This window comes from Dermacentor variabilis, chromosome 5 (genome assembly GCF_050947875.1).
Source record: "Dermacentor variabilis isolate Ectoservices chromosome 5, ASM5094787v1, whole genome shotgun sequence".
Taxonomy (NCBI): domain Eukaryota; kingdom Metazoa; phylum Arthropoda; class Arachnida; order Ixodida; family Ixodidae; genus Dermacentor; species Dermacentor variabilis.
Window position 1 is genome coordinate 17,712,798 of NC_134572.1, and position 26,507 is coordinate 17,739,304.

Sequence of the window (26,507 nt, forward strand, 5' to 3'; positions counted from 1 at the left end):
ATGAAGCCGCCGTGTTCAGCGCTGCTGGCGCCGTTCGTTTCATTGCTTGCCGTGTGCGGTTGTTGGACGTACGCGAATGAGGTTTCCTACGAGGCCAACTCTCCTGTCGTCCGCATAAGCGACGGACTCGTCGCCGGCCGGCGTGAAATTATCAGCGATGCTACAGTGCACACGTTTCTCGGAATACCTTACGCGCAGCCTCCGGTGGGAGACCTTCGCTTCGAAAAGCCCCGGCCCCCAAATCCGTGGCAGGGAACGTACAACGCCACCAGAAGCCCGAGTCCATGCATGCAGATCGATTTTCCTTTCTTACTCGACACGAAAATCGAACGCTCGCACGCTTCGGAGGACTGCCTCTACATGAACGTCTGGAGGCCCGCTAAGTCGTGCAGTTCGGACGGCAAGTGCGATTCCAATACTCCTGTCCTTGTTTTTGTTCATGGAGGTGGCTTTCAGTGGGGTGACTCGTCGCTCTTCATGCACGATCTGTCCAACTTCGTTGCTCATTCCGACGTGATTGCCGTCGGTTTCAATTACAGGGTGAGCATTTTTGGCTTCCTAACGGCGGGTACGAAAGAGTTTCCCGGAAACTGGGGTCTCTGGGATCAGTACTTGGCGCTCCAATGGGTGCAGAAGAACATAGGTGCTTTCGGAGGTAACCCGAATGAAGTGACGTTAGCGGGCCAAAGTGCTGGCGCCATCTCCGCAGCTCTGCACTCAATTTCACCCAAGGGCAAAGGCCTTTTCAAAAGGATGCTTCTGCAAAGCGGGTCAACCATGTCTATGATCGTTGGAGAACCATACAAAGGCTCGGCCAAATTCATAGCAGTGGCGGCGGGCGCGGGCTGCTACGACGAAAAAAGAAGCGTCGAAGACCAACTCAAGGAGTCCGTAGCTTGTCTGAAGAAAGCCGATGGCTATGCCATCTACGAGAGGCTCGCAAAGCAAAAACCTCAAGACCAGATATTCCCACCTGTGAATGGTGATGACTACCTTCCAGTTGACCCTCTGCTCGCAAATGCAGCTGATCAAATAGCTACTGAGGAACTTTTCTTGGGGACGGTCACCAACGAAGGCATGGTCTTTGCTTACAACATCGCCAAACTTGTAAATAGTACTGGCGTCCCACTTTCGTCCACAGAGGACTACAGACTCGTCATAACGTTACACCTGAGTACGCTCTTTAACATACCAGTCTCTGCATCGAAGGCGATTGTCAATTACTACTACGGTGATTACGACACGCATCACACGCTGGATGAAGTCCTATCGATTTTCGGTGACATCATCGGTGATGGTGGATTTTACTGTCCCGTGGTATTCTTTGCTGAAAAGGCATCGAAGCAAGGCATCAAGACGTATAGGTACCAGTACACGTACAGGTCCTCGTTTAACCCTTGGCCAGATTGGGTTGGTACGTTTCATGGTGAAGACTTGTTTTTCACCACGGGAGCGTTGGCTTTCCTCACCCAAGAGAAGAAGCATCGACCATCACTCTGGCACACACTAACAGAAGAGCTGAACGTAACGCACTACACGGAAGACGAAGAGGTGTTCATGAAAGGACTTATCTCGACAATATCTTCTTACGTGAAAAATGGGTAAGTGTGTTGTTACATTGGAATTAAGCACTAATGCATTGGCGCTTGTCACCTACTGTCGTCCCCTCACTAACCCTCCTATGCTAGAATGTTGTAGAATGGAACCCCTGTTTCGTAAGCGACCGCTGTGGCGACTGCATAGCTTGGCTTTGAATTCATTGATTAGATTTCCTTGTTTGCGCTTTGAAAGCACACTACCTTTGATTTTATCTCTGTCTTGTACTTTGAATAGGTGTTTAAAGAAATACAGCTTGTAAGCTTTGAGAAATTGCAGATTTAAAGACAATCTAATAAAAAAAGGTTAAATCACAGCATTTCAAGGAAATCAAATCAGCGTTCATCAGCAGAACTTTGTTAAAACAAAGTTAGAATGCGATTGAACATCCAGATGAATTCGATGAAAGACAATGCCTTACTGAGGGAGTTGGAGTTAGAGCACTGCACGGGCCGTTCTTTCAGGCTCGAGCACTGCCGGAGCCTGAAAGTGCTATGCGGTAGCCCGTCCGAGCCCGACTCTGTGGTTTCAAACCTGACCCGCACCAGGCCCGGGCGCGAAATATTTGGGCCCCTACTAGGCCCGACTTGGCTTGACCCGCCCCGACGCGGCCTGGCCCGGCCAAGTTAGGCCCGTTAGCCATTGAGCGTTAGCGAAGCGCGGTTCAATTTTCGGTCATTTCAAAAATGTCATCCGCGGCACAGGAGACTTTCTGCAGATAGTTTTGAGTTTTGAGAATCACAAAATATGGGACTGCGAGGAGGACAAGCCTCCGGCCAACCTGATGGCCTCTCTCTCACCTGAAGCATGGGAGACGGTGCTGCGCAGTTCTAGACTGGACACTCAACTTTAGGCCATAGAAGGAGCTGAAGTGGTCGCCATCAAACATCGATTGACGGCCATCTGGCCCGCCTGAAGGAACCATGCTTATCACCCCACCTAACGCTGACGAAATAAAGTTTTCCCTACCTATAGTGGGTAGATTTCAAAAGTAAACTGACGGAGACGCGGGCCTAGTACGGGACGGACCGAGTTCCGGGCCCGACCCAAGAAAGACTTATTTATGAAATACCCTGTTTCCTGGATGACCCTTCAAGATGAATTAGAAGTATTGTTTTGAGTTTGATCTGTACTTTACTTCTGGCTGATTTCTGCATCATCATCATCATCATCATCATCATCATCATCATCATCATCATCATCATCATCATCATCATCTTTTATTTCCACTGCAGGACGAAGGCCTCTTCCTGTGATCTCCAATTACCCATGCCCTGCGTCAACTGATTCCAACACCTGCGTATTTCCCAATTTCATCGCACTACATACTCTTCTGCCGTCCTCTACTGCGCTTCCCTTCTCGTGGTATCCATTCTATGACCCTAATGGTCCAACGGTTATCTAATCTGCGCATTACATGACCTGCCAGGCGACATTTTTTCTCTTAATGTGTAGTAGGATATTGTCTATACCCGTTTGTTCTCTGATCCAAACCGCTCTCTTTCTGTCTCTTAAAGTTATGCCTAGCATTCTTCGTTCCATCGCTCTTTGCGCAGACCTTAAGTTGTTCTCAAGCTTATTTGTCAGTCTCCAAGTCTCTGCCGCATATGTCAGCTCCGGTAAAATGCACTGATTGTATGCTTTCCAGTGACAACGTTAAGCTCCCAGTCCGGAGCTCACGATGTCTGCCGTATGCGATCCAACCCATTTTTGTTGTTTTGTGAATTCTCTTGGTGAGGGTTCCCTGTGATTAGTTGACATAGGTAGACGTACTCCTTTGCAGACTCTAGAGGCTGACTTGCGATCTTGAACTTTTGTTCCCTGGCCTGGTTATTTATCATTATCTTTGTCTTCTGCATGTTAGTCTTCAACCCCACTCTTCAACCCCAACCCCAGGTCCTCAATCATTTGTTGTAACTCGACCGCAGTGTTGCTGAGTAGAGCAATCTCATCGAAAAATCAAAGGTTGCTGAGATATTCGTCGTTGATCCTTACTCCTAAACCTTCCCGGTTTAATAGCTTGAACACTTCTTCCAAGCACACAGTGAATAGCATTGGAGAGATTGTGTCTCCTTGTCTGACCCCTTTCTTCATAGGTATCTTCCTACTTTTCTTGTGTAGAATTAAGGTGGCTGTGGAATCTCTGCAGATATCTTCAAGGGTATTTACGTAAACTGTGTGTACTCCTTGATTACGCATTGCCTCTATGACTGCTGGTATCTCTACTGAATCAAATGTCGTTTTGTAATCTGTCAAAGCCATATAAAGAGGCTTATTGTACTCTGCGGATTTCTCGATAACCTGATTAATGACATGGATGTGATCCATTGTAGAGTATCCCTTCCTGAAGCTGGCTCGTTCCCTTGGTTGAGAAAAGTCCAGTGTTGCGCTTATTCTATTGGAGATTATTTTTGTAAATATTTTATATAATACTGGGAGTAAACTAATGGGCCTCTAATTTTTCCGTTCTTCAACGTCTGCCTTTTTGTGGATTAGTATAATGCTTGCATTCTTCCAGTTTTCTGGGACCCTTGCAGTCGATAGACACTTCGTATTGAGAGCCTCCATGTTTGATTAAGTCGACTGTTATTCCATCCTCTCCTGCCGCTTTTTCCCGTTCCATGCCTTGCAAGGCCCTTATGATCTCATCTCTAGGTATAGGAGGAGTTTCTGTATACTGTTCATTATTGTTTTGAATAGCGTACTCCTCAGTCCTCTGGGTACTGTACATGTCAGTATAGAATTCTTCCGCTGCTTTTATTATACCTTCGAGATTGCTGATGATATTACCCTGCTTATCTTTCATTGCATACATTTTTGTTTGTCCTATGTCAAGTTTCCTTCTGACTGATTTCAGGGTGCGTCCATTTTTTACGACTTCTTCAGTCTTTCCCATGTTATAATTTCGAATATCACTTATTTTCGCTTTGTAGATGAGTTTTGATAGTTCCGCGAATTCTATCTTTTGCCTTGAGTAGGACACTTTCATTCTTTGTCGTTTCTTTATTAGGCTCTTTTTTTACTTAGGAGAGCTTGCCCACTGGTTGCCTTGGTGCCTTGCCTCCCACTTCCATTGCTGGCTCTGAAGGCAGCCTCGTTGCGGTTTTATTCTTTATGTCTATGTCATCATCATCATCTCTCTGTTCTAAGGCTGCATATTTGTTTGCAAGTACCAGCCTAAATTTGTCTGGTTTTACCCTTACTGCCTCTAAGTTGACCTGTTTTTTCTTGGTAAATTTTACTCTTTCTCTGTTGAAATTGAGGTGAATCCTAGCCCTCACTAACCTATGATCGCTGCACTTTACCCTACCTATCACTTCTACATTCTGCATTATGCTGACATCGGCAGAAAGTATGAAATCAATTTCATTTCTTGTTTCACCATTAGAGCTTTTCCAGGACCACTTTCTGTTGCTACGTTTCCTGAAAAAGGTGTTCATTATTCTGAGCTTATTGCGTTTTGCGAATTCTACCAGCATCTCTCCTCTAGCGGTTCTAGAATCGACGCCGTGGTTGCCAATCGCCTGTTGACCCGCCTGCTTTTTGCCCACTTATGCATTCAAGTCACAAATTACTGCTTATACCGAGTTTGCACTTGTAACATCGCTAATTAAACGTCTTCATAAAACTGATTTCTGCATTTCTTCGTCAGCTGATTTCTGCAGGGAAGTCACAATCGTTTTGCTCGCACGTGAATGAAATAACGAGTGAAGTTCCTGGGGATTAAAATGTGCACTCGCATAATTTTGCTACAACTGTACATAATAGACGCCACCACTGGAATTTACCGTAAGCACACGAAATCAGCCTTTCTTCCCTTGTTTTTTTCTTTTGTCCCTAGTCGTAGCGTCAAAAATAACGAAATACAGTGCATATCTGGAGAAATGAGTCATAGACAGTGGGTTAAAAATGAGACATAAATGAGTTATAGCTTTATATAAACAAACTTTACCTAAATATAACTACAACCAAGCTTGTCTTACTTATAATTTACAATGCCTGAACAATTCATACTTAATATCCTGTCTCACAAATATCTGATGACGTGTACTGTGTAATTTCGTGAGCCTTATGCCAACTGCACATTAGCTGTTTTCTTTTCGTCTTGCTCTAAGGACATGGAGACCCTGTCTTGCTCTTATTTTGCCCTTACATACTAAAAAAATTTTTCTCTGTGTGTTGCGAAATATTGTGTACCGTTCGTTCATACCTTTCGTTATGCCAGGCAACCGATAAGGAAAGAAATGTGTGACGAGATTGACAACTAAAAACACTACTAGGTTTCCCCAGAATTCGATGTGATGTTCTGGGGTACATGGCCCGAGTGTTTTCCCTCAATGCCGCAAGTCTTTCCTCGACGGCACACAAACAGCCTGTCTAGCTAACGATGTAGAGCCCCGTTTCGACGACGCTTATATACTCGCCAACATTGTACCTACAAAGTGAGAGGTAAAGCATAAAAATAAACCCACTGCCATAAACCAAAAGCTTCTTTTCTAAATTGTTCATCCTTTAGCCTCAATGCACCGGCTTGTGTGCTTCTGCAGTACATTCATAGCTAATCTTGCTTCTTCATCTTGGTTTTGGCTAATGTGTAACAATCGGGGATTAAACAGCGCGAGGAGACGTGGCACAGAAAAAAAAGCGTATCAGATTGAGCACATACAGACTTACAACTCTGAATCTATGTATCCGCGTTGTTATTGCTTCAGTTTTCTTGATTCCTTTTTCTTCTTTTATTGCTTAGTCATGTGTCTTGATTCACTAAAATTAAGCGAGTTAGTCAAGGTGATTGAGTTAAAAAGGCGTTGCTTCCTGTCGTCGCTGTTTTTAATGGAACGATAGGAAAGTTGAGTGACCCTGCTGAATTTATTTCATGCGTTTTTCTTTTTCAATATTTTCTGCAATTAACATATAAACGGAGACCTGAGTGTGTAAAAGATCGAAATACGCAAAAACAAATGCAATGTAACTAAAATGCCGCATATATTACAAAACAATGAAGTCGATGAGCAAAACGTGAACAAGATGAAAGCAGGAGCCAACGTTTCGACAAGTGCACTTGTGTTCTTCAAGGCCCTCACGGCTGCTCACCGTCTTGAATTTCCATCTCCCGCATTCCCCGTGTTTTCCCTGAAACACTGAAGTGACATTCAGAGACTGTTATGTCAGAGTCAAGGCATAAATGTGAACCTTGTTCTGCAGAAAACCAACGATACCGGAGTCCCGCGCGGAGTGGCCGTTGTACAATAAGGACACTGAGCAGTACGTCCAACTTCAGCCACACAACTACACCATCGGCACGGAGAAGCGGCAGGCATTCTGCGACCTGTGGAAGCCATTCCTGCTAAAACGGTGAGTGTTATGATCGAGCACATCTAGGTGCTGAACAAGGCACACCACCACATGCAGACACTGTTCAGACGCACTACGCACGCCGCAGTTTTATTTCCTTGAACATACATCTCATTGTGGATTGCCTCATTTATGTACTTCATACGCGGCATACGCAGAACCTTTGGCAGTGAAAAACGCGTAGTGCTCTATGAAATTGAAGTGAGAGCGGGAAAACATTCTGTGAATATCTGATCGCAAAAGGAAGAAGTTTTAATTGGCTTAAATAGACGTTTCAAACTAAGCTGCGAAGAACAGAGATAACGGTAGCTTTTATAGCGAAGTTGTTTATGGCTAGGATCTGCAAGAAAATGTGTCCGAGATGTTGACAAAAACAAATCATGGTATGGGCCGATCCTGGTGTTAGTGCAGAAATGGTCCAAGCTCAATGGTACATAACTCCGTTGGCTCCGGGACCTTTAACGCGCCCTTGAACTACTCTTGTCTAACGTAGGACCCAAAGAAGTCCCAGGCACAAGAGTAAGAACAGCTGTTTTAAAAGGAAACGTTTCCTACAACTTTTTCAAAAGGACTGTTAAAAACATTCTCGCCGCCAACCACGCAAATGCGCTAGTGTCACTGCATTGCGCAAAAAATGGTCATTAGCAATGGCTCGGGCGTCGTGGGCTTGCTCAACTGGCTCCGTTGCTGCTCATTATTCCAGCGTTGTAGACGGAGGAAACTTTATTTGCAGAGAGGACTTCGTTACCCTTAAAACGGGTGCAACGCCGAGTGGTCTTACCCCTATTCCAAGGCACCGCGACCAGCCTGAGCTGGTACCCGAGGGCAGAGCTGGATAGCAATGCCTCCCACCTCATTCTCGGATTATTTTCTTCCTCTTCGGTGTGAGCCGTGTATTTCCATGTGATGTGGAAGAGTGTGGATATGCTCCCGTACCACGAGATTACGCAGGCTCCAAACGGACACATACAGGTATACAAACCTCCATAAATTGCTCATATACTGCCCAACAGCATGCAACGTCATATGCCTGTGGTGTCGGAATTTTGCTTCTCTTCTGTGGTCGTAATGAGGAGGCCCCGTTTACGGGGGTAAAAACCATTGCTTAAGGGGGTATGAGCCACTCATTGTCTTACAAGACAGACACATTTATTAACAGAGGTGACACGCGAATGTGAGCGTGCTTATATAGACACGACTACTACAGATTATATGAATAAATATGTTCGTACCTTTCTTCAATATTCTGGGTCACCTTTGTGTCGTGCGCTTAACATCTTCGCTGGTGATCCACCTTCGGAGAGTAGAATGGCAGTGCATTTTTCTTATGGCCTACATTTCGTTCGTATTTAGTTAATCCAAGTTGCTGCTGTTAAATCCGATGAAAAGCCTTATATCCTGCCCGGAACAGGACTTTACGAATGAAATACCACACGCACTGGAATATTGAACTTGCCGCGAACAGTCTGATTTGTCACATCGTGCGTCGTCAGTTATGATAGTTGGCATTTTCGGAGCTAGTGCTTCCGCTTTTGAATCTGGTATACAGTTATCCTCCTTAAAATTCTATGTATTGTGTATGTTGTACTAGCGAACACTATATACACTATATATTTTCTTCTTCTCCTTCTTCTTCTTGCTGTAGAACATAGCGAGATGAATTACCGGAGGTGCCTTTCTACTTCAACATCTGCAGAGCAACTAATTTATGGCAGTTAACAGAACAGAACAGCGCAGGCAAACCATGATAAATGGGAATGTGCTCCTTAACCATTGTTATAGTGTTTAGAGTGCAATATATGCGAGTACTTACGTCACTGAGTTTAATTATAACGACGGGAACTTCCACAGAACGACGCGTTTTGTACTTGATTGAGGTAATTCGTCTCTTTTCAATTAAATGAAAGCTACAAAAGTATTACGTATGCACATATCATCAATGCCGCAGATACAGCAGCTTGAATAATTCACCATCCACACTCACGACTAGTGTGTTTAAGTAAAAACCTAAAAAATACTTAACAAAACAGCCCCCCCCCCTTCCCCTACAAACCCCGAAAAAGAAGAATATGGCAGCTGCAGTCAAAAGTTCACTTGAGGTTCCTTGCTAGTGTGACAACCTAAAACACTCCTAAACGAAACAAAACAAAGAAAAAACACGACAGCCGCCATCACATGTTTTCAAAGTTCTTTACAACAGATTTTGAAGGCTCTTCATTCACTATCAAAATTACGATAATTGAGGCAAGTGGTCTGTTTTCTACCACTTCGAAATAATTCAGGAGCCGTGAAAAACTTGTATGCGGGCGTATGTGATGGTCCCGGCCGTCAGTATTTACGACCGTGACACGGAAACGATTCCAGGGCCTTCTTTGTGTGAAACAGCACAATGCTGAAGCCGCAATGATGTCGTGAAGAGAGTTTTTGCACTGAGCCAGTTGAGTAATCTGTTGCTTGCAATATATTGCGCCACGTGTTTACATGTGCATGCGTAAATTTCTGAGACTAACCACGAAACGTCGCTCTTCGACAACGCAATTTATGAGCATTCACATCTTGGCGCGATGACAGGAGGGGATTTCCTCTGTGAGTACTTCTGCCTCCGACTAGTCGTGCCAAAAGGAAGTGAGCTGCCACTCGCCACTAACAGCTTCGGCAGTCGAGCTGATATGCGACGCTATATTACCGAATATATATGAGCTTCTAGCAGAAGACGCGAGTACATTAAGGGAAGAAAACGAGGAAGGTGCTCAGCATATATCCTACATGTATTTCTCGTAACGCTGCCGCTCTATGTCGTCACGTCTGGGGCCTGAGGTGCGCAGTTGGGAAATTGCGTACACAGGGGTTGATTACGAGATAAGATGACGTTGCTCGTTCTGCAGATCCATGAGGCAGAAGCAGAAGTCGAAACAGGTTGGGTAATGCCGGCGGCTGCAGGGAGAAAATGACGCCGTACGCTTGTGCAACGGCATAGTCTCTGTAAATGCAAATCTAGTCCGCATGACAACGATGTGTGAACGTACTGAGGCACTAAATGAACTGCTGCCTTGATTTCTGCATAGCACAACTTTTATAGGCGCTAATCCTGCGAAATATTCCGCTGAACTACTATTTAGCATATGCCATACAAGATATGCTGGCGGTACCGACTGTGGTGGCGTAGTCGCTATCGTGTTGCACTAATACGCCTGAGGCCGCGGCATCGAATCCCAGCCGCGACGGCCGCATTTCAATGGGAGTGAAATGCAAAAACGCTCGTGTAGTATGCATTGGGTTAATGTTAAAGAACTCTGAGTGTCAAAATTATTCCGGAGTCCCTCACTACAGCGTGCCTCATAATCACATTGTGATTTTTAGACCTAAAACTAAAAATTTTTTTTAATTATTGGCGTCAACGGTTTCCCGATGTATGGGCGTCGATTACCCCGGGCCCTGACTGCGCATTGAAAAGCAAGCAAGCAGAAACTAGCCAATTCGATCGTTTTATGACATGTAGCCCGACTGGTTACAGTTACAAAGCTTCAATTACGCAATTTTCATCGAATAACTTGCTTGGAACGCATTATTACAAAGTGGGGCACAGCAGGAAAAATTTGAACAAGGAAAGGCTGAGTCATGGTATGTTTCTCGTGGATAAGTTAGGCAGCCGGTAAATATCTGCATAACATCGAATGAAACCGACACCGTTGCAGTCTTTCAAGCAGCACGTGCAATTTTTATAAAGAACAAAAACTTCCGTTACAGTTGTGGCCAATGTTAGTTTAGACAAGTATAGTGAAAAGTCCGTCAGCTTTTTCGCATTGTATTCTACTTAGTGAGCCCATTAATACCAACATGACCGTTTATGATTCAGTTGAGCAGTTTTCGATCACATTCTAAAATAAAATATTATAAAGGGCGTGTGGCAAACCAGCTTTTCTTTAGCACATTTTACGGTGAGAGCAATTTGGCTCTTCGCAGCTACATTTGCCTCAAGGCCACGGGCGTTACGTCCGGAAAACTACAGTGTTATTCCTAAGCGGTAAATTTTATGCCAGTCGCTCATGTTGCGTAGCGATGTGGGTCAGGGTATACGTCATAAAAAGCATGAATAGCCCTAGTAGTTATTCTTGTGACAAATGTGAGCAAAAATTTGTACTTTTGCAAAACCAGATAGCTGAGCATATGGATGGACGGATGGACGGACGTTATGAGCGTCCCCTTTGAAATCGGGTGGTTGGTTGCGTCACCAAGCTCTTGCTATTACACAGCCTAATGTCCTACCTAAGTTAAGAAAAAAAAAAACACTATGAACTCCCACAACCAAATTTTCTGACTCTCTATTGCGAACTTTCCTTTTGTACGTCTCCGTTTTTTGTCTTTTCCCTACTTTCCTTCCACCAATCTTCCAATCGTCTCTTACTAATCTCTATTGCGGACATTTTTACTTTGCCCTTGCTCTCACTGAATCCAAGGGCTTCAAGGAGCCCAATGGTTCCTAAATCGACCGCTGGGCAGATGTTTTCACATTCTAATAAACCATGCTCCATCGTTTCCCTAGCTTTACCGCAGCAAGCACAGGCTTCTTCGTTCTTATATCGCGCATTATAGGTGCGTGTTCTAAGGCATTCTGATCTCGCTTCGAAAATTAACGAGCTTCCATTTCATCATCATCATCAGCCTGGTTACGCCCACTGCAGGGCAGAGGCCTCTTCCATACTTCTCCAACTACCCCGGTCATGTATTAATTGTGCCCATGTCGTCCCTGCAAACTTCTTAATCTCATCCGCCCACCTAACTATCTGCCGCCCCCTTCTACGCTTCCCTTCTCTTGGAATCCAGTCCGTAACCCTTAATGACCATCGGTTATCTTCCCTACTCATTCCAAGTCCTGGCCATGCCCATTTATTTTTCTTGATTTCAATAAAGATGTCATTAACTCGCGTTTGTTCCCTCACCCAATCTGCTTTTTTCTTATCCCTTAACGTCACACCTATCATTCTTCTTTCCATAGCTCGTTGCGTCGTCCTTAATTTAAGTAGAACCCTTTTCGTAAGCCTCCAGGTTTCTGCCCCGTACGTGAGTACTGGTGAGACACAGTTATTACACACTTTTCTCTTGAGGGATAATGGTAACCTGCTGTTCATGATCTGAGAATGCCTGCCAAACGTACCCCAGACCATTCTTATTCTTCTGATTATTTCCGTCTCAGGATCCGCGGTCACTACCTACCCTAAGTAGATGTATTCTCTTACCACTTCCAGTGCCTCGCTACCCATTGTAAATTGCTGCTCTCTTCCGAGACTGTTAAACGTTAGTTTTCTGCAGATTAATTTTTAGACCCACTCTTCTGCTTTGCCTCTCCATGTCAGTGAGCATGCATTGCAATTGGTCCCCTGAGTTACTAAGCAAGGCAATATCATCAACGAATCGCAAGTTACTAAGGTATATTCTATTAACTCTAATCCCCAATTCTTCCCAATGCAGGTCTCTGAATACCTGCTGTAAACACGCTGTGAATAGCATTGGAGAGATTGTATCTCCCTGCCTGACGCCTTTATCTATTGGGATTTTGTTGCTTTCTTTATGGAGGACTACGGTGGCAGTGCAGCCGCTATAGATATCTTTCAGTATGTTTACATACGGCTCGTCTACACCCTGATTTCGTAATGCCTCCATGACTGCTGAGGATTCGACTGAATCAAACGCTTTCTCGTAGTCAATGAAAGCTATAGTCAATGAAAGAATAAGAATGGGCTGGGGTACGTTTGGCAGGCATTCTCAGATCATGAACAGCAGGTTACCATTATCCCTCAAGAGCAAAGTGTGTAATAACGGTGTCTCACCAGTACTCACGTACGGGGCAGAAACTGGAGGCTTACGAAAAGGGTTCTACTTAAATTGAGGACGACGCAACGACCTATGGAAAGAAGAATGATAGGTGTAACGTTAAGGGATAAGAAAAGAGCTGATTGGGTGAGGGAACAAACGCGAGTTAATGATATTTTAGTCGAAATCAAGAAAAAGAAATGGGCATGGGCAGGACACGTAATGAGGAGGCAAGATAACCGATGGTCATTAAGAGTTACGGAATGGATTCCAAGGTAAGGGAAGCGTAGCAGAGGGCGGCAGAAAGTTAGGTGGGCGGATGAGATTAAGAAGTTTGCAGGGACAACATGGACACAATTAGTACATGACCGGGGTAGTTGGAGAAGTATGGGAGAAGCCTTTGCCCTGCAGTGGGCGTAACCAGGCTGATAATGATGATGATGATATATAAGGGTTGGTTATATTCCCCACATTTCTCTATCACCTGATCGATAGTGTGAATATCGTCTATTGTTCAGCAGCCTTTATAAAATTCTGCCTGGTCCTTTAGTTGACAGAAGTGTAAGGTGTTCCTGATTCTATTTGCGATTACTTTAGTAAATAGTTTGTAGGCAACGGACAGTAAGCTGACCGGTCTATAATTTTTCAAATCATTAGAGCTCCCTTTCTTATGGATTAGGATTATCTTAGCGTTCTTCCAAGATTCCGGTACGCTCGAGGTCATGAGGCATTGCGTATACAGGGTGGCCAGTTTCTCTAGAACAATCGGCCCGCCATCCTTCAACAAATCTGCTGTTACCTGATCCTCCCCAGTTGCCTTCCCCCTTTGCATATTTCCTAAGGCTTTCTTTACTTCTTCCGGCGTTACCTTCGGGATTTCGAATTCCTCTCCACTATTCCCTGTTCTATTATCGTCATGGGTGCCACTGCTACTGTATATATCGCTATAGAACTCCTCAGCCACTTGGACGATCTCATCCATATTAGTAATGATATTGCTGGCTTTCTCTCTTAATGCATACATCTGATTCTTGCCAATTCCTAGTTACTTTTTCACTGCTTTTAGGCTTCCTCCGTTCCTCAGATCACGTTCAACTCTGTCCATATTATACTTTCTTATGTCAGCTGTCTTACGCGTGTTGATTAACTTCGAAATTCTGCCAGTTCTATTCTAGGGGTAGGGTTAGAGGCTTTCATACATTGGCGGTTCTTGATCAGGTCTTTCGTCTCCTGTGATAGCTTACTGGTATCCTGTCTAACGGAGTTACGACCGACTTCTATTGCACACTCCTTAATGATGTCCCCAAGATTGTCGTTCATTGCTTGAACACTACAGTCCTCTTCCTGAGTTAAAGCCGAATACCTGTTCTGTAGCTTGATCCGGAATTGCTCTTTTTTCCCTCTTACCGCAAACTCATTTATCGGCTTCTTATGTACCAGTTTCTTCCGTTCGCTCCTCACGTCTAGGCTAATTCGAGTTCTTACCATCCCATGGTAACTGCAGCGCACCTTGCCGAGCACGACCATATTTTGTATGATGCCAAGGTAAGCGCAGAGTATAAGGTCTATTTCATTTCTAGTCTCGCCATTCGGGCTCCTCCACATCCGCTTTCGGCTATCCCGCTTGCGGAAGAAGGTATTCATTATCCGCGTATTATTCTGTTCCGCAAAGTCTACTAATAGGTCTACCCTGCTATTCCTAGTGCTTATGCCATATTCCCCCACTGACTTGTCTCCAGCCTGCTTCTTGCCTACCTTGGCATTGAAGTCGCCCATCAGTATAGTGTATTTTGTTTTGACTTAACCAATCGCCGATTCTACGTCTTCACAGAGGCTTTCGACTTCCTGGTCATCATGACTGGATTTAGGGGCGTAGACCTGTACGAACTTCATTTTTTACCTCTTATTAAGTTTCACAAGAAGACCTGCCACCCTCTCGTTAATGCTGTACAATTCCTGCATGTTACCAGCTATATTCTTATTAATCAGGATTTCGACTCCTAGTTCTGGTCTCTCCGCTAAGCCGCGGTAGCACAGGACGTGCCCGCTTTTTAGCAGTGTATATGCTTCTTTTGTCCTTTTAACTTCACTGAGCCCTATTATATCCCATTTACTGCCCTCTAATTTCTCCAATAGCACTGCTAGACTCGCCTCACTAGATAACGTTCTAGCGTTTAACGTTGCCAGGTTCAGATTCCAATGGCGGCCTGTCCAGATCCAGGGATTCATAGCACCCTCTGCTGCGTCACAGGTCTGACCGCCGTTTTGGTCAGTTGCTTCGCAGCTGCTGGGGACTGAGGGCCGGGGTTCGATTGTTGTATTCATATAGGAGGTCGTGGCCAAGTGCTGCACCAGGGTGGCCAATTCTGCTCTGATGAGGGAGTGCGTTACCGGTTCTGGTCACCGGGATCAGGCCGCACTCCAGGCCTTGTTTATGCAATTCTATCAACACGCGCATTTTATTTTCTGGTGGAAAATTGCGCGGCACCGGGATTCGAATCACGGTAGTCTTGCATGCGACGCGGATGCCCTACCTCTACGCCACCGCTGCACCGAGCTTCCCTTTGAGTTATCATAAATCGCTTCTTTCCTGCTTTCTTTTTTTCCTCTTAAATAGTTACTCATGGCAGGTTTCTTTTTCATTGCCGCCGCCCATGAGCTTATTTCAGCCTCTCTGAATTTCCGCTTGACGTTCCTTCTTGCTGTGTTGCCCACCCTACAGGCAGAATACTTGCTGGTATGCTTCCTAGTTCTTTACCTCCACTGTGAATCAATGTTTTTCCTGTACAGATACCTCAACACTCTCCCAGCCCATTTGCTTTCTTCCGTATTCCTCAGTCTTACTTCATAATCAATGTTACTGTTCACTTCAAAACCAGTCCAACCCATGTCACCTTGCACAGCTTCATTTGTAGTCTTTCCGTGAGCGCCCAATTCGAGGCGACCCACTGACCTTTGCTTCATATCGAGCCGTGATCGTACCTCTGATTTCAAGCAAACAACCGCATTTCCAAACGTAAGTCCTGGAACCATTACACCTTTCCACATACCTCGGAGTACCTCGTACCCTTTGTATCCCCATAGCGCTCTGTGCTTCGTTATGGCTGCATTTATCTTTCCCTTTACTGCCATTACATTTTCCTGTATTTCCATATATCTATTGCTTTCGTTTATCCATATACCAAAGTACTTATAGTCTCTTACCCGAGGTATTTCGTTGCCCTGTATCGCCACTGTATTGTTCAATGTTTTCATTGAATACCATAAAACCTGATTTTCTAACACTAAATTTCAGACCTAAATTCTTGCCTTCCTGTCCACAGATATTATCCAAGCGTTCCAAATCACTTTGCTTGTTAGCTAGCAACACAATGCCGTCCGCATAAAATAAATCTGGAAGCTGCTGCTCTACTAGTGTACCTGCCTGTTTGTACGAGAGATTAAACACGATTTTACTTCTTTCTAGCGGCCTCTCCATCCTCACAATGAACATCATAAACAGCAGTGGGGATAAAGGGCACCCCTGCCTCAGTCCCTTGTCCTTATCAACTTTCTCCTCACTCCTTATCCCTTTCCTTCCTATGCAACGCAAACGGTATTTTCTAGGTAAATCTCTCTCAAAAGCTGTACACAATCGTTACCTAAGCCTTACCCTTCCAGAATATCTCACAAAATGTCGCGCTCTACGTTGACGTACGCTCCTGTAATCTCTAAAGAGGCCACATATAATGGTCTGCTTTCTACTCTTGATATTTCAATACACTGAGTAAGAACAAATAATTTATCATCCAAACGCCTACCTATCCTGAATCCATTCTGAAGTTCTCCCAAAATGCCATTATTTTCTGCCCATGCTTCCAGTTTTAATTTGATTGCCTGCATTGCTATAGTCTGCATATTACAGATGTAATGGTATACGGTCGATACGAGTGAATTCTATCTTTGTCCCCCTTACCTTTATAAATTAAATTCATTTTACATTGTCGCCAACTGTTTGGTATTCGTCTATATTTTAAAGTTTTTTTCCACTGTTTTCACCAGAGCTTCGTTACGTGTTGGTCCTAGTTCATTAATCGGCCTAACGGGAACCTCGTCTAGCCGTGTGGCTATGCGCTTAGGAATTTTCTTTTCGGCTTTCTACCAGCTGAAATTTGTCAACACCAGCTCCTTTCCCACCTGGGTCTCTTTCAGGCTCTTTTTTTTCTTCAAACACAACCTCGTCATTGCCTTGGAAAGCTTCGGCTGTTACTTTTCAGACGTAATTTATTGCCGCTTCTCCTTCCAGTCTGTTTCCATCTTCGTCCAGGATATGTTGTATTGTTGTTGACTTCTTGCCTAATAATTTTATGTGGTTCCAAGATACTCTAAGTGCGGCCTTCTTTTTCTCACGTATTTTTGACGTATTTGAGCCATTTTACGTTTTTTCCAGTATATTTCCCATTTACTGGCTACTTCATTCCGCGGCAATGCGCCTTCTCTGCCCCCCCCCCCCCTGCCTGGGCTCTCGGGATTGTTGTTGTTGTTCAGCCATCGCTTCTCGTATCTCTCTGTTCCACGAGCTTTTCGGTTTCTGTTTTGCTTTCCAACGAAGATGTTGTTTCTCTTTCCGTATTTCATTCGGTATTGCACTCAGAAGCTCACTATATTCCCACTCTTGGCCATTCGCAAAGTTCTTCCTCGACTCTAGTTACTATATTTGTTATTCGTTCAGCCTTCAAATTTCGACTTGCCATTTTGCACACCTTGCTCCCTTTCCCAACTACATATCCCATTTTCAAAATGATAAGTTTATGGTCACTCCCGATGCTGCTATACCCTTTTTCATCAATGAGCATTTCTCTCAACTTATCGTGAATTTTTTCTGTCATCAGAAAGTAATCAGTGGTGGATTGCCGGTTTCCCACTTCCAACGTCATCTGCTTTTCACACTTAGGCCCTGTATTCATGATAACCAGGTCATGTTGCTCACAAGCTGGCATTGACTTACCGTTGACGGTTTAGCCATCGAAATCCTGTATGTGGGTATTCATGTCACCTAATAGGATAATTTCAGCATCATTGCCGAAACCCTTACTATCAGCATTTATGCATTCCACTAACTCTTTATTCTTTTCTGTGCAATTATTTCCGGTCCACAAATACGTAACGCCCAGCCAAGTTTTTTCCCCCTCATTGTTCCTGATAACCAAAGATGCTCTTGACAATTTGAATTTACTCTTTTCTATTTGGTTTCTTGATGGATGAGCATTCCGACTCCCTCACCCTTTCTTTCCGACTTAGTTCTGTTGCACCCTTCCCAAACACAATTCTCAAACACTGGCGGCTCTTCCGAGTCTCTAAGGTGCGTTTCTGTAACAGCATACACCCCTATTTGTTCTGTATTTAACTGCTACTCAATCTCTGCCCACGTTTCCTTTCTTCTGCATTCCTGCATATTTATGTAGCCTATTGCATGGAGAGCTCTCTTTGTTGCTTTTCTCCTTTTTCTGTTATTGACGGCGACGCTATTCTGAGGTTCCCTTACGGGACCTTCTTGATTACTACCTACTCTGGATTCCTGAGAGCCCGAGGGCCCCCTAAAAAGCGACAGCGCGACCATCAAGTCGCCAGCCCGCTTCTCGTGCAAGCCTGTAATTGAAGTGGATCCGGTCTCATTGAAAACCACCACACCTTTTCACTTCCCTGTTTACTTCGACAACCTCGAAGCCTTTCTCTCAGCTCATTTTCCATATCGCCTCTTTAGCAGCCACTGCAGCTCTTTGTACGTGACTGTCACGTACAGGCACCTCCAGCACCGTGAACACCACCATCTGCACCTGAGGGGATATCTCGCGCATAGGGAAGCAACGAGAGCGACATCTGGCGACAGGTTGCGCGCAAAGCGATTTCCGCATTAAGGCTTTAGCACAATCGTGACAATGCGTCTCCAACAGCCGCAGATGTAAAATATCCAAGAATTATGAAGCAGTGAATAAAGCCATGTAAAAAGCGACTTTTAACACTAGAAGTTTTCGAAAAATATCCCAGAGAATAAGGAAAATTTTTTAACACTATATGCTTTCGAAAAATGTTCCAGACAGTAGATAGCGATATGAAAGGAACTGCCACCTGGAAGGGGATATTTCATGTGGTATGGCAATGTGGCGATATGACATTATTACAGGGGCTTTTTTATTTACTAAAATATTTTCTGCAAGCTTTTCGAATTCTCTAATGGCAACCACGAGACAGGTTCTTTATGTTCGGACAAGGTTCTTGGATCATTAACATATGTGTCGCAAGCTCAGAAAGTGACACGCGCTTTGCTAAAGTTTCTGAAGTAGACACATCTCAGTAACGGACTGTAATTTCGATCGGCATCTCCGTATGAACACACACTCAGTAATCTCTGTCCTTTCTTTTGTCTCCCAACCCTTTCCCCTTGTATAGGGTAGTGAAGCGGATATATCAGGTGACATTGTACTTCTCGTAACAGCGCAAAAGTAAACAAGGACAAAAAGGAAGAAAAACACGACAAGACAGCACATCCTTGTTTGCTCTTGCACTGTTACCACAAGCACGATGAATTTTATCGAACTCGCCCACCTTGCCATTTTATGCCTGCTTAACTCCCCGAACTATCATTTGATTTTTTTTTTCTTGTTCGGATGGTTTGCCTTACTGCACACTAGGTTTCATGCTCTATTTTACTATCGTGGTTTCGGGGTTGAATGTTTGGGACTAAATGAATGGCGACAAATGGGCCAGCGTCAAGTGCTTCTGTTTTACGAAGTGCGAGTTCCCGAGCGCCACTCGCTTGAGTTTGCACATTGAAAGAACACGACACAGCCCACGTGACATTGCATCGAGAATTAGAAGTTTTGTATGAAGCATAATATTGAAAATCTTCCTGTAGGAGTGTATCATTTTAATTTGTGCAGTGTTACATTGAATTATTTATGGGGATCATCAATCAAGAAAGAGAGAGAGAGAGAGAAATCAAGGCAAGGCAAGGAGGTTAATCGGATAAACGTCCGCAGTGCACGGGGACATGGGATGAAGGATTGAAAGAAAGACGGAGAAGGCAAAAACGAAATAGGACATAGTACAAGCGACAAATAGTAAGCACAGGGCATCGATAAACGTCTCTTGAGATCCGGCTGTCTTGCTGCTCCAAGCTTCTCAAAAGCAGCACAGTGATTATGACAAGTACGACACTGTTGTGTTCAGGATAAATATTAGGCACCAAACTTTAAGTTTCAGCCGAGGCTCGTGGACGCGAGATATTTTTTTTCGTTGCGCCCGAATGATAATATGTCCACTGCGCCCGGCAATCGAACCAGCGATCTTGCACTCTACTGCCGAAGGTGAAGCTCCTGTCTGAACATAAGTGGGGAAGATTCCAGAAAACTTCAGAATGAAGGCAATCAACTAGCCTGTATAGAACATACTTTGGCACTCGCAAGATTGGTTTATTTTAGTTATACTCCTTTGCGTATTAAATAGCCAGGCTACTCAGAGAATTCTCCTGGCTCATTTAGCCCACTTTCCTGCCGCCGCGATTAAAGTAAACATTAAGCTACCGCCCAACGCTTTTGTTTCGACGCCAAGAGGGGGATTTGCCAATGTCCATACCCACATGCAATTTTGCATTCAGAAAAGCGAATAAGGTGTAGCGACTTATCCCGAGTTTCTTTAAATATATTCTTCTATGTGTGACAACCCAAATCTTCATGATGCGGGGTGCCAGGGCATCTAACTGGCTTTTTTGGGTTAGATTTCACTGTATCTTAGTTAATGAGAAAATTACAGAAGTCATACTTATTTTTATTGCGTAAAAATCCGAACTAAAGTACGGCGAGAAGCGACGGATGTGCAATTCAACTCAGAAGAAAGAACTTGATTAAATAATGCACACCACTGGGCGCGCAAAATTATAGCAGAAACTGAATGAAACAAAGTTTGGCGTGAATTTTTATACTCATATGGCGACAAGTTTAGGTTCACGGGATTTTTCTTCATTTGTGTAATTATAGTGCCTACAAATATTTACATTCATTATGAATTGTTATGCCCAAGGAAAAAACTATTTTATGCTTATTTTCAAACCTCGCATTTAAGTTATAGCACACTTGAAAAAATAAGAAAGCTTACGTATTTTGGCGACATTCACCAAAAAAGAGGCATTTAAAGTTTCGCACAGTCGAAGATGCGCATCCTCGCGCAAACGTCCCCACGCTCAGGTCAACAATCGACTGCCTGCCGACTGATTGTGCAGATGTACTCGCGAAGCACTCGCAAAGTAGTGATAAACCAGTGTAGGCGACGGCTAATGTCCGTTGCAAGCCATGAATTGGGAAAGCGTAGATTTAATGAATATAGATTGCGTCGAGTACCGATGTCACCACTTTGCACTATGGCGAAACAGCGATTTTCATTCGTTGCTGAAAAAAAAAAAAAGAGATTATGACTATCAAGGTCCACGTATAGGTTGTTTTTCCGTCCTCAAGTGTGCGGTTCTCAAATACGTCACGACTGAATGAAAGTAATTGTGCACGTGGCCTGGAATACTGCGATTTACCGATGACATGCGTTATAGCTTATCATTGCCTATACCGTCCCGACATCGAGCGGTTTCGCAAGTCCCCTTGAGTCAGCACATCAAAATAGGCTCGCAATAGCGACAAAAGGCAGCTCCACTCACGTGCCCGAAACTTTCGTCATCCTTTCCTACGCCACTACGGTCTATCTGCTACGCAATCTAGTGTGACAGTCTAGAAGGCCGAAACACAGAACAAACAAAAAATATCCCCGGAATATAACAAGTTGACTTATTTTTTGCCTTATTTTCCTAATGCTGTCCTCGCTTGCTTTCATTCCAGGGGTGTCCTCACCACATCAGGAGAGCACAAAGAACAAACGACAAGGTCCGGGAAACCTCCTTTCGCAATGTTGCCGCCACCCAGTACCAACAATGTCGAAAGCAATTATGCCTCCAAGGCACCTAACAACATCTGTGCCTGCAATAGGGCAGTTGTACTTGCGATGCTAGTTCTTGATGTTTTACGTTAGGCGGCCTTCATACAGAAGACCTCTCAAGAGCTAACTGCAAGAGCTGGTTTCACTTCTGTAAGACGCTCGTTTCGGCATAGCGGCATTGGAAGTTCCATTCCCGTTACTCACGACTCCTATGGACTTGCTTTCGTGTTTCACTGACGCAGAAATGCTCCACGAATCGTGGCTCGACCAGTTACATGCCTCTAAAATAATGCGAGGACATCGGATAAGCTCGCGGCCACTAAGTTCACCAATTCCAGAGGCTACAATCAGAGATATTCCAATCGCAGAACTGCTTCCGTTGCAATCACGTGCTTCCGTACGTGGTGATGATCATGAATGCCACGGGAAGTGTTCGTCATAATGGCATTTATTATGTGTATGTTGAAAGAACTGGCTCATGCACTGTTATGCCTCGCATTTCTCACCCTAATGTTCATTTAAACCGAACTGCTTGCATACAGTTGCCAATCTCAAGAAAAAAATAAGCACCAGGAAACACTGCGATTACGTGTGAGTGTTAGCGTGTGGGTGATGATTGTGTCTTTACTATTATCATTCGTAAAGAGCTTTACACATGTAAAAAAGGCCATTGTCAGGCGTCCATCAAACTCATAACGCACGAGGCTATAGAGGTACAAACGTTTTACAGGCGAAACAGGCACAGTTTTGTTTTAAGCAACGTAGGATTGATTGGAAGTACAGACTTCGGATTACAACCTTGACTCGGGACTCCGTGCTATAAAATAGATACTACGGATCTGTCCCAACTTGTATTTCTGTTAGAGAGTTCACTTCCTATACTTGTTTAGTTTTAGTGTTATCGCTACTGGTATTACGCTTTCACAGGTTTATTTCTTCACCATTTTAAAATGTTTACTCTTTCTGGGTAAGGAACGAGTCAAACTCGTAATAAGCTCAAATATATCTGATGGAACAAATGCAGAAATGCTTACTGTCCGTAAGTTAACGTTTACGAACGAAATATGGAAATCCTAATTCTTTGCCGTGTTTCGCCGCCTGCACGACCTTTCCAATAATTAATTTGAGCAGGAATAAGTATAATGTAGGAAGTTTTATCGCGAGCTGTTGTGCCTTTATTGTAAAACAGGTTCTCCTTCTACAGCCCATCATTCCTTTGATAATTAAACGACATCGCGGAAAATCACATTAACGCCACATCCACGTTTTCATCCTGAAAACATTTAGAAGCATCTTCCAAGACGTTGAAGAAATTGACATCAGGCTTGGAATGACTCCAGCATACTGAAGGGAAAGAATGTGTTGATAGATGTTGTGACTTTATATCACTTTCTAGTCATTTTAACGTTGTTAATGAAGTAAGGAAAGTGATACATAACAGATTGGAAGTCCTTTTCTTTCAATTCACAAGTATTTAATATCAACATGGCGAACAAGCTTTCTGTTCTAATGGTGTGCTAAACAACGTTCATGACAGGAAATAAAAATAATATTACCGACCAGGGCGGCAAAGCAATCACAGCATAATGCAAGGTAAGTGAAGATAAATTGCAATTTTTTAAAAAAGAAATATGCTCGCAATGGTCCTTACCAGACACTTCGACACTCCTCACCCGGATTGCGTATGCTTATGGTATGGACAAAGTCCCGTGCTCATGAGGATATGGGATTTGCAGCAAGTCTCGGACGTCATGAATGAGTTTTCAAATAGAATCTTGTAACCCTTTTGCACGAAATGGCTGATGTGTTCCTATTCAAGGTTTAATTTGCAGGAACGTTTCTGACTTAATTGTAACGAATGAGACATCACGTACAGTCTCACAGGATATAATTTCGACGACATTCTTGTAAGGTTCAAATAACCGAAGCAGCGAGACAATATTGTTAGCAATACTCTGTGCTATAGTCTTTATGGTACAAAGCGGTGCGCTGCAGCTCGGTCGCCGTGTGCTGCACAATCAGTAGTCAACGACTACCACATGATGCCCCTGTACTACATGGAAAATTGTGTAAACATCTCTATCTTGTTTGCCTGTTTCCTACTTTGACTTTATTCACCTATGTGCTGATGGTTAGTCTGCTCAAGCCATCTCCACTCGAGAAGTTGTTATTCCATGAAGGTCTATCTAAATCGGCCCCCGAATGTTTCATCGAGTTTGCGACGACATGATGAGGCGATATTTCTTTGTGCAGGCCGAACACGGCTCCACTGCCAACTATTTTACGTGTGGTGGTGTTCCTAAGGGGGGGGGTATTGAGGCTTATACTCCAGTCACAGAGGCATACCATAAGTCCTTTGAAGTTAAGGTGCATAGAGCTTTCAAGGAAGCATTAGTTGAAGGGACATGTGTCAGTGCTCCGCGGTCTCCAGATGGTCTCTGCTGTCGCTTTTAAGAGAAACCACAACGTATCCTAAAATGCAAAAGTGATGAGGAATGCACTAAGCTAGCGATTCAAAGAAAGAAAAGGAGGACCCTTCGATGCGTAGCGGCCGATAACCAAATCGCACATGGCACCCATGTTGCACCAATGTTGCTGATGACCGCAGTCTATGCTGGCGCTGCTGTACTGGCGGAATTATGATTGAGATTGCGGGTGTCGCGAGAGTGTCTAGCGCTTATGAACTTTTGGATATCAATAAAACTTGTGTTTAGCAGGTAAAAATTTAACTTCCGTTTGTATACAGAAGCTCAGGAGCATGCCCATGAGATATCAAAGGACAAATGCAGACTCCTCTTGACTCATAGCTCCCTTCATCTAGGCCTCCTTTTATGTGCGCATGTGACAGCGCACGGCTTCCCTTGGAGTAAAGGATGTTTGTTTGAAAGGACGTTGAAAGTACCCATGTGACTGGGATATTACTATGTCTAGCATTCCCGCGGTCTGCTTTTTGCTTTAGTTGTGCATATTGTCAAGGGGTAGTGACGGGCAAGAAAGCAGCGAAACTGCGAGTGACGAAACTAGCGCTTTATTGGGCGAACCTGTGCCCTCAGAAATACGCTACACTCAAGGAACAACGACCGCGGCGAACACAGTCGGTGACCGTCGAAAATCTCATCTGCCGGTCAAACGCCTCGGTTTTTATACTCGATTCATCGAAGGTTCCAGAGTAATCGGTGTCGCCCGCGCGTCTTCCAGAAAGTTCTACAGAATTCGCCTCGCAGGTGCAATCAGATTACACAAGCTTCGGTGACAACAGAACCATCGATAACATTCGAGAAACTTCCGATACATGCGGGCGCATCCCGCGCTGAGCGGTGACATATGTTAGACGGGAAAAGCGCTCATCCAAATAAGATAAGCAAGTTCACGTGTCAATATAACTGCGTACTCTAGCTTGCGAAAGTTATAATTGCGATGTTTTTCATTAGGGGTACTGAGCTGTAACCAAAGGCTGATTATTTATTCATATACGTTGACAATATTCGACTTTGGTATTATTTATATTTAATACTATTAGTACACTTGCGAGACCACAGTGAGAACGTATATGATTTTATGATGTATGAATTATGGAATAAAAATACAGCTGGTTCAAATAACACGGGGGTTCTTTATGAAAGGGTACACGCGAGAGCGTGAACTGCGCTCTGCGGGGGAAGCACGTCCACTTGTGGGGTCATCCCCTGGCGGCCAGGAGAACCAGGTATGACCTATGTACAAGCACCTGCTAGTTACCCGGCCCCAGCTTCTCTCTTTCCGCTGACAGATGACGTGGCAGCCGACTGAGGTGCAGCGTACGAGCCACGAGCACGCGTGTTTCCTTTCATAAAAGACCCCCGTGAACATATGTAAAGCGTGTACATGCGCATAGAAATAGTTTAACGTGCAGCTACACTAAGCACGTTTAATGCACATATGTATAACAGTTGTGTATACAAAGTGAACGCACATAGTCAAAAATACTAAGTAACATGTTCATTAGGCTGATCGCGACATTCGTGTACAAAATTTAACTATGTTACAAACAAATAAATAATTACATGACAAAACCAATAAACTTAGCTACATGTAACATAAGTAGAAATTGTCCTGAACATGGATGACATAACAGTTTTCGAATCATTAATTGCATCTTCTTGTATAGTAAAAAAAAACAAGGTGGCGATACGGTATTAGTTACTGATGCATCTAGGTTTCTTCCCTCGCGAACAACACAGGGGTAGGAGGGAAATTGAAAGGTATCGCTATTGCAAAAAAACTGGTTTAGTTTATGCGGATGTTTATGACGAGCTATGCGGGATTTAGATAAAGTAACGTATGGCGGGGCACATATTTGTACTCTATTGCACAGTATCTGCTGTACGGAATTTAGGTGAGCTCAATTTGTTCGAAGTGCTAATTTTGCGAGTCCTGAGGGCTAAAGGATGAGTAGGTCAATGACAGGTATATCTTTTTTGTTAGTTAACCTAATTTTCTTTGGATAAGTGATTTCGAGTTTAGCAATGTTAGTTTCAGTGTAAGGGAGCCATACACTATTAGCATACACAAGAACTGGTCTCACAAATGTAGTATAAGCGAAATGTTTGACTTTAGGCGGTTCAAATGGTCATTTTCTTAAGGCGCAGCCAGTAGCGTTAGTATTATCTGGTTCCTAGTCAAGATTGGACGTTAGTGTTAAACCAATATATTTGGCCTGTTGAACTCAGGTTATAGCAATGCCGTTAAGGGTACATAAGAAAAATATAACGGATAGTTTTTGTCGTTACTGTTAAGCAAATCGTCTT

General features: G+C 43.9%; 1 protein-coding gene across 1 annotated transcript; it reads left to right on the forward strand.

Moving 5' to 3' along the window:
* LOC142582148 (acetylcholinesterase-1-like) lies at positions 1-22,563 on the forward strand. Its single transcript, XM_075691545.1, has 3 exons — positions 1-1,601; positions 6,802-6,951; positions 21,624-22,563. The coding sequence occupies exons 1-3, from the start codon at positions 1-3 to the stop codon at positions 21,811-21,813; spliced, it is 1,941 nt and encodes a 646-aa protein (XP_075547660.1). The 3' UTR covers positions 21,814-22,563.
* Positions 22,564-26,507: the final 3,944 nt, after the last annotated feature.

Coding starts and splice junctions, on each gene's coding strand:
- LOC142582148 (XM_075691545.1), top strand. CDS start 1: ATGAAGCCGCCGTGTTCAGCGCTGCTGGCGCCGTTCGTTTCATTGCTT. Junction 1,602..6,801: donor TCTTCTTACGTGAAAAATGG/GTAAGTGTGTTG, acceptor CTTGTTCTGCAG/AAAACCAACGATACCGGAGT. Junction 6,952..21,623: donor AAGCCATTCCTGCTAAAACG/GTGAGTGTTATG, acceptor CTTTCATTCCAG/GGGTGTCCTCACCACATCAG.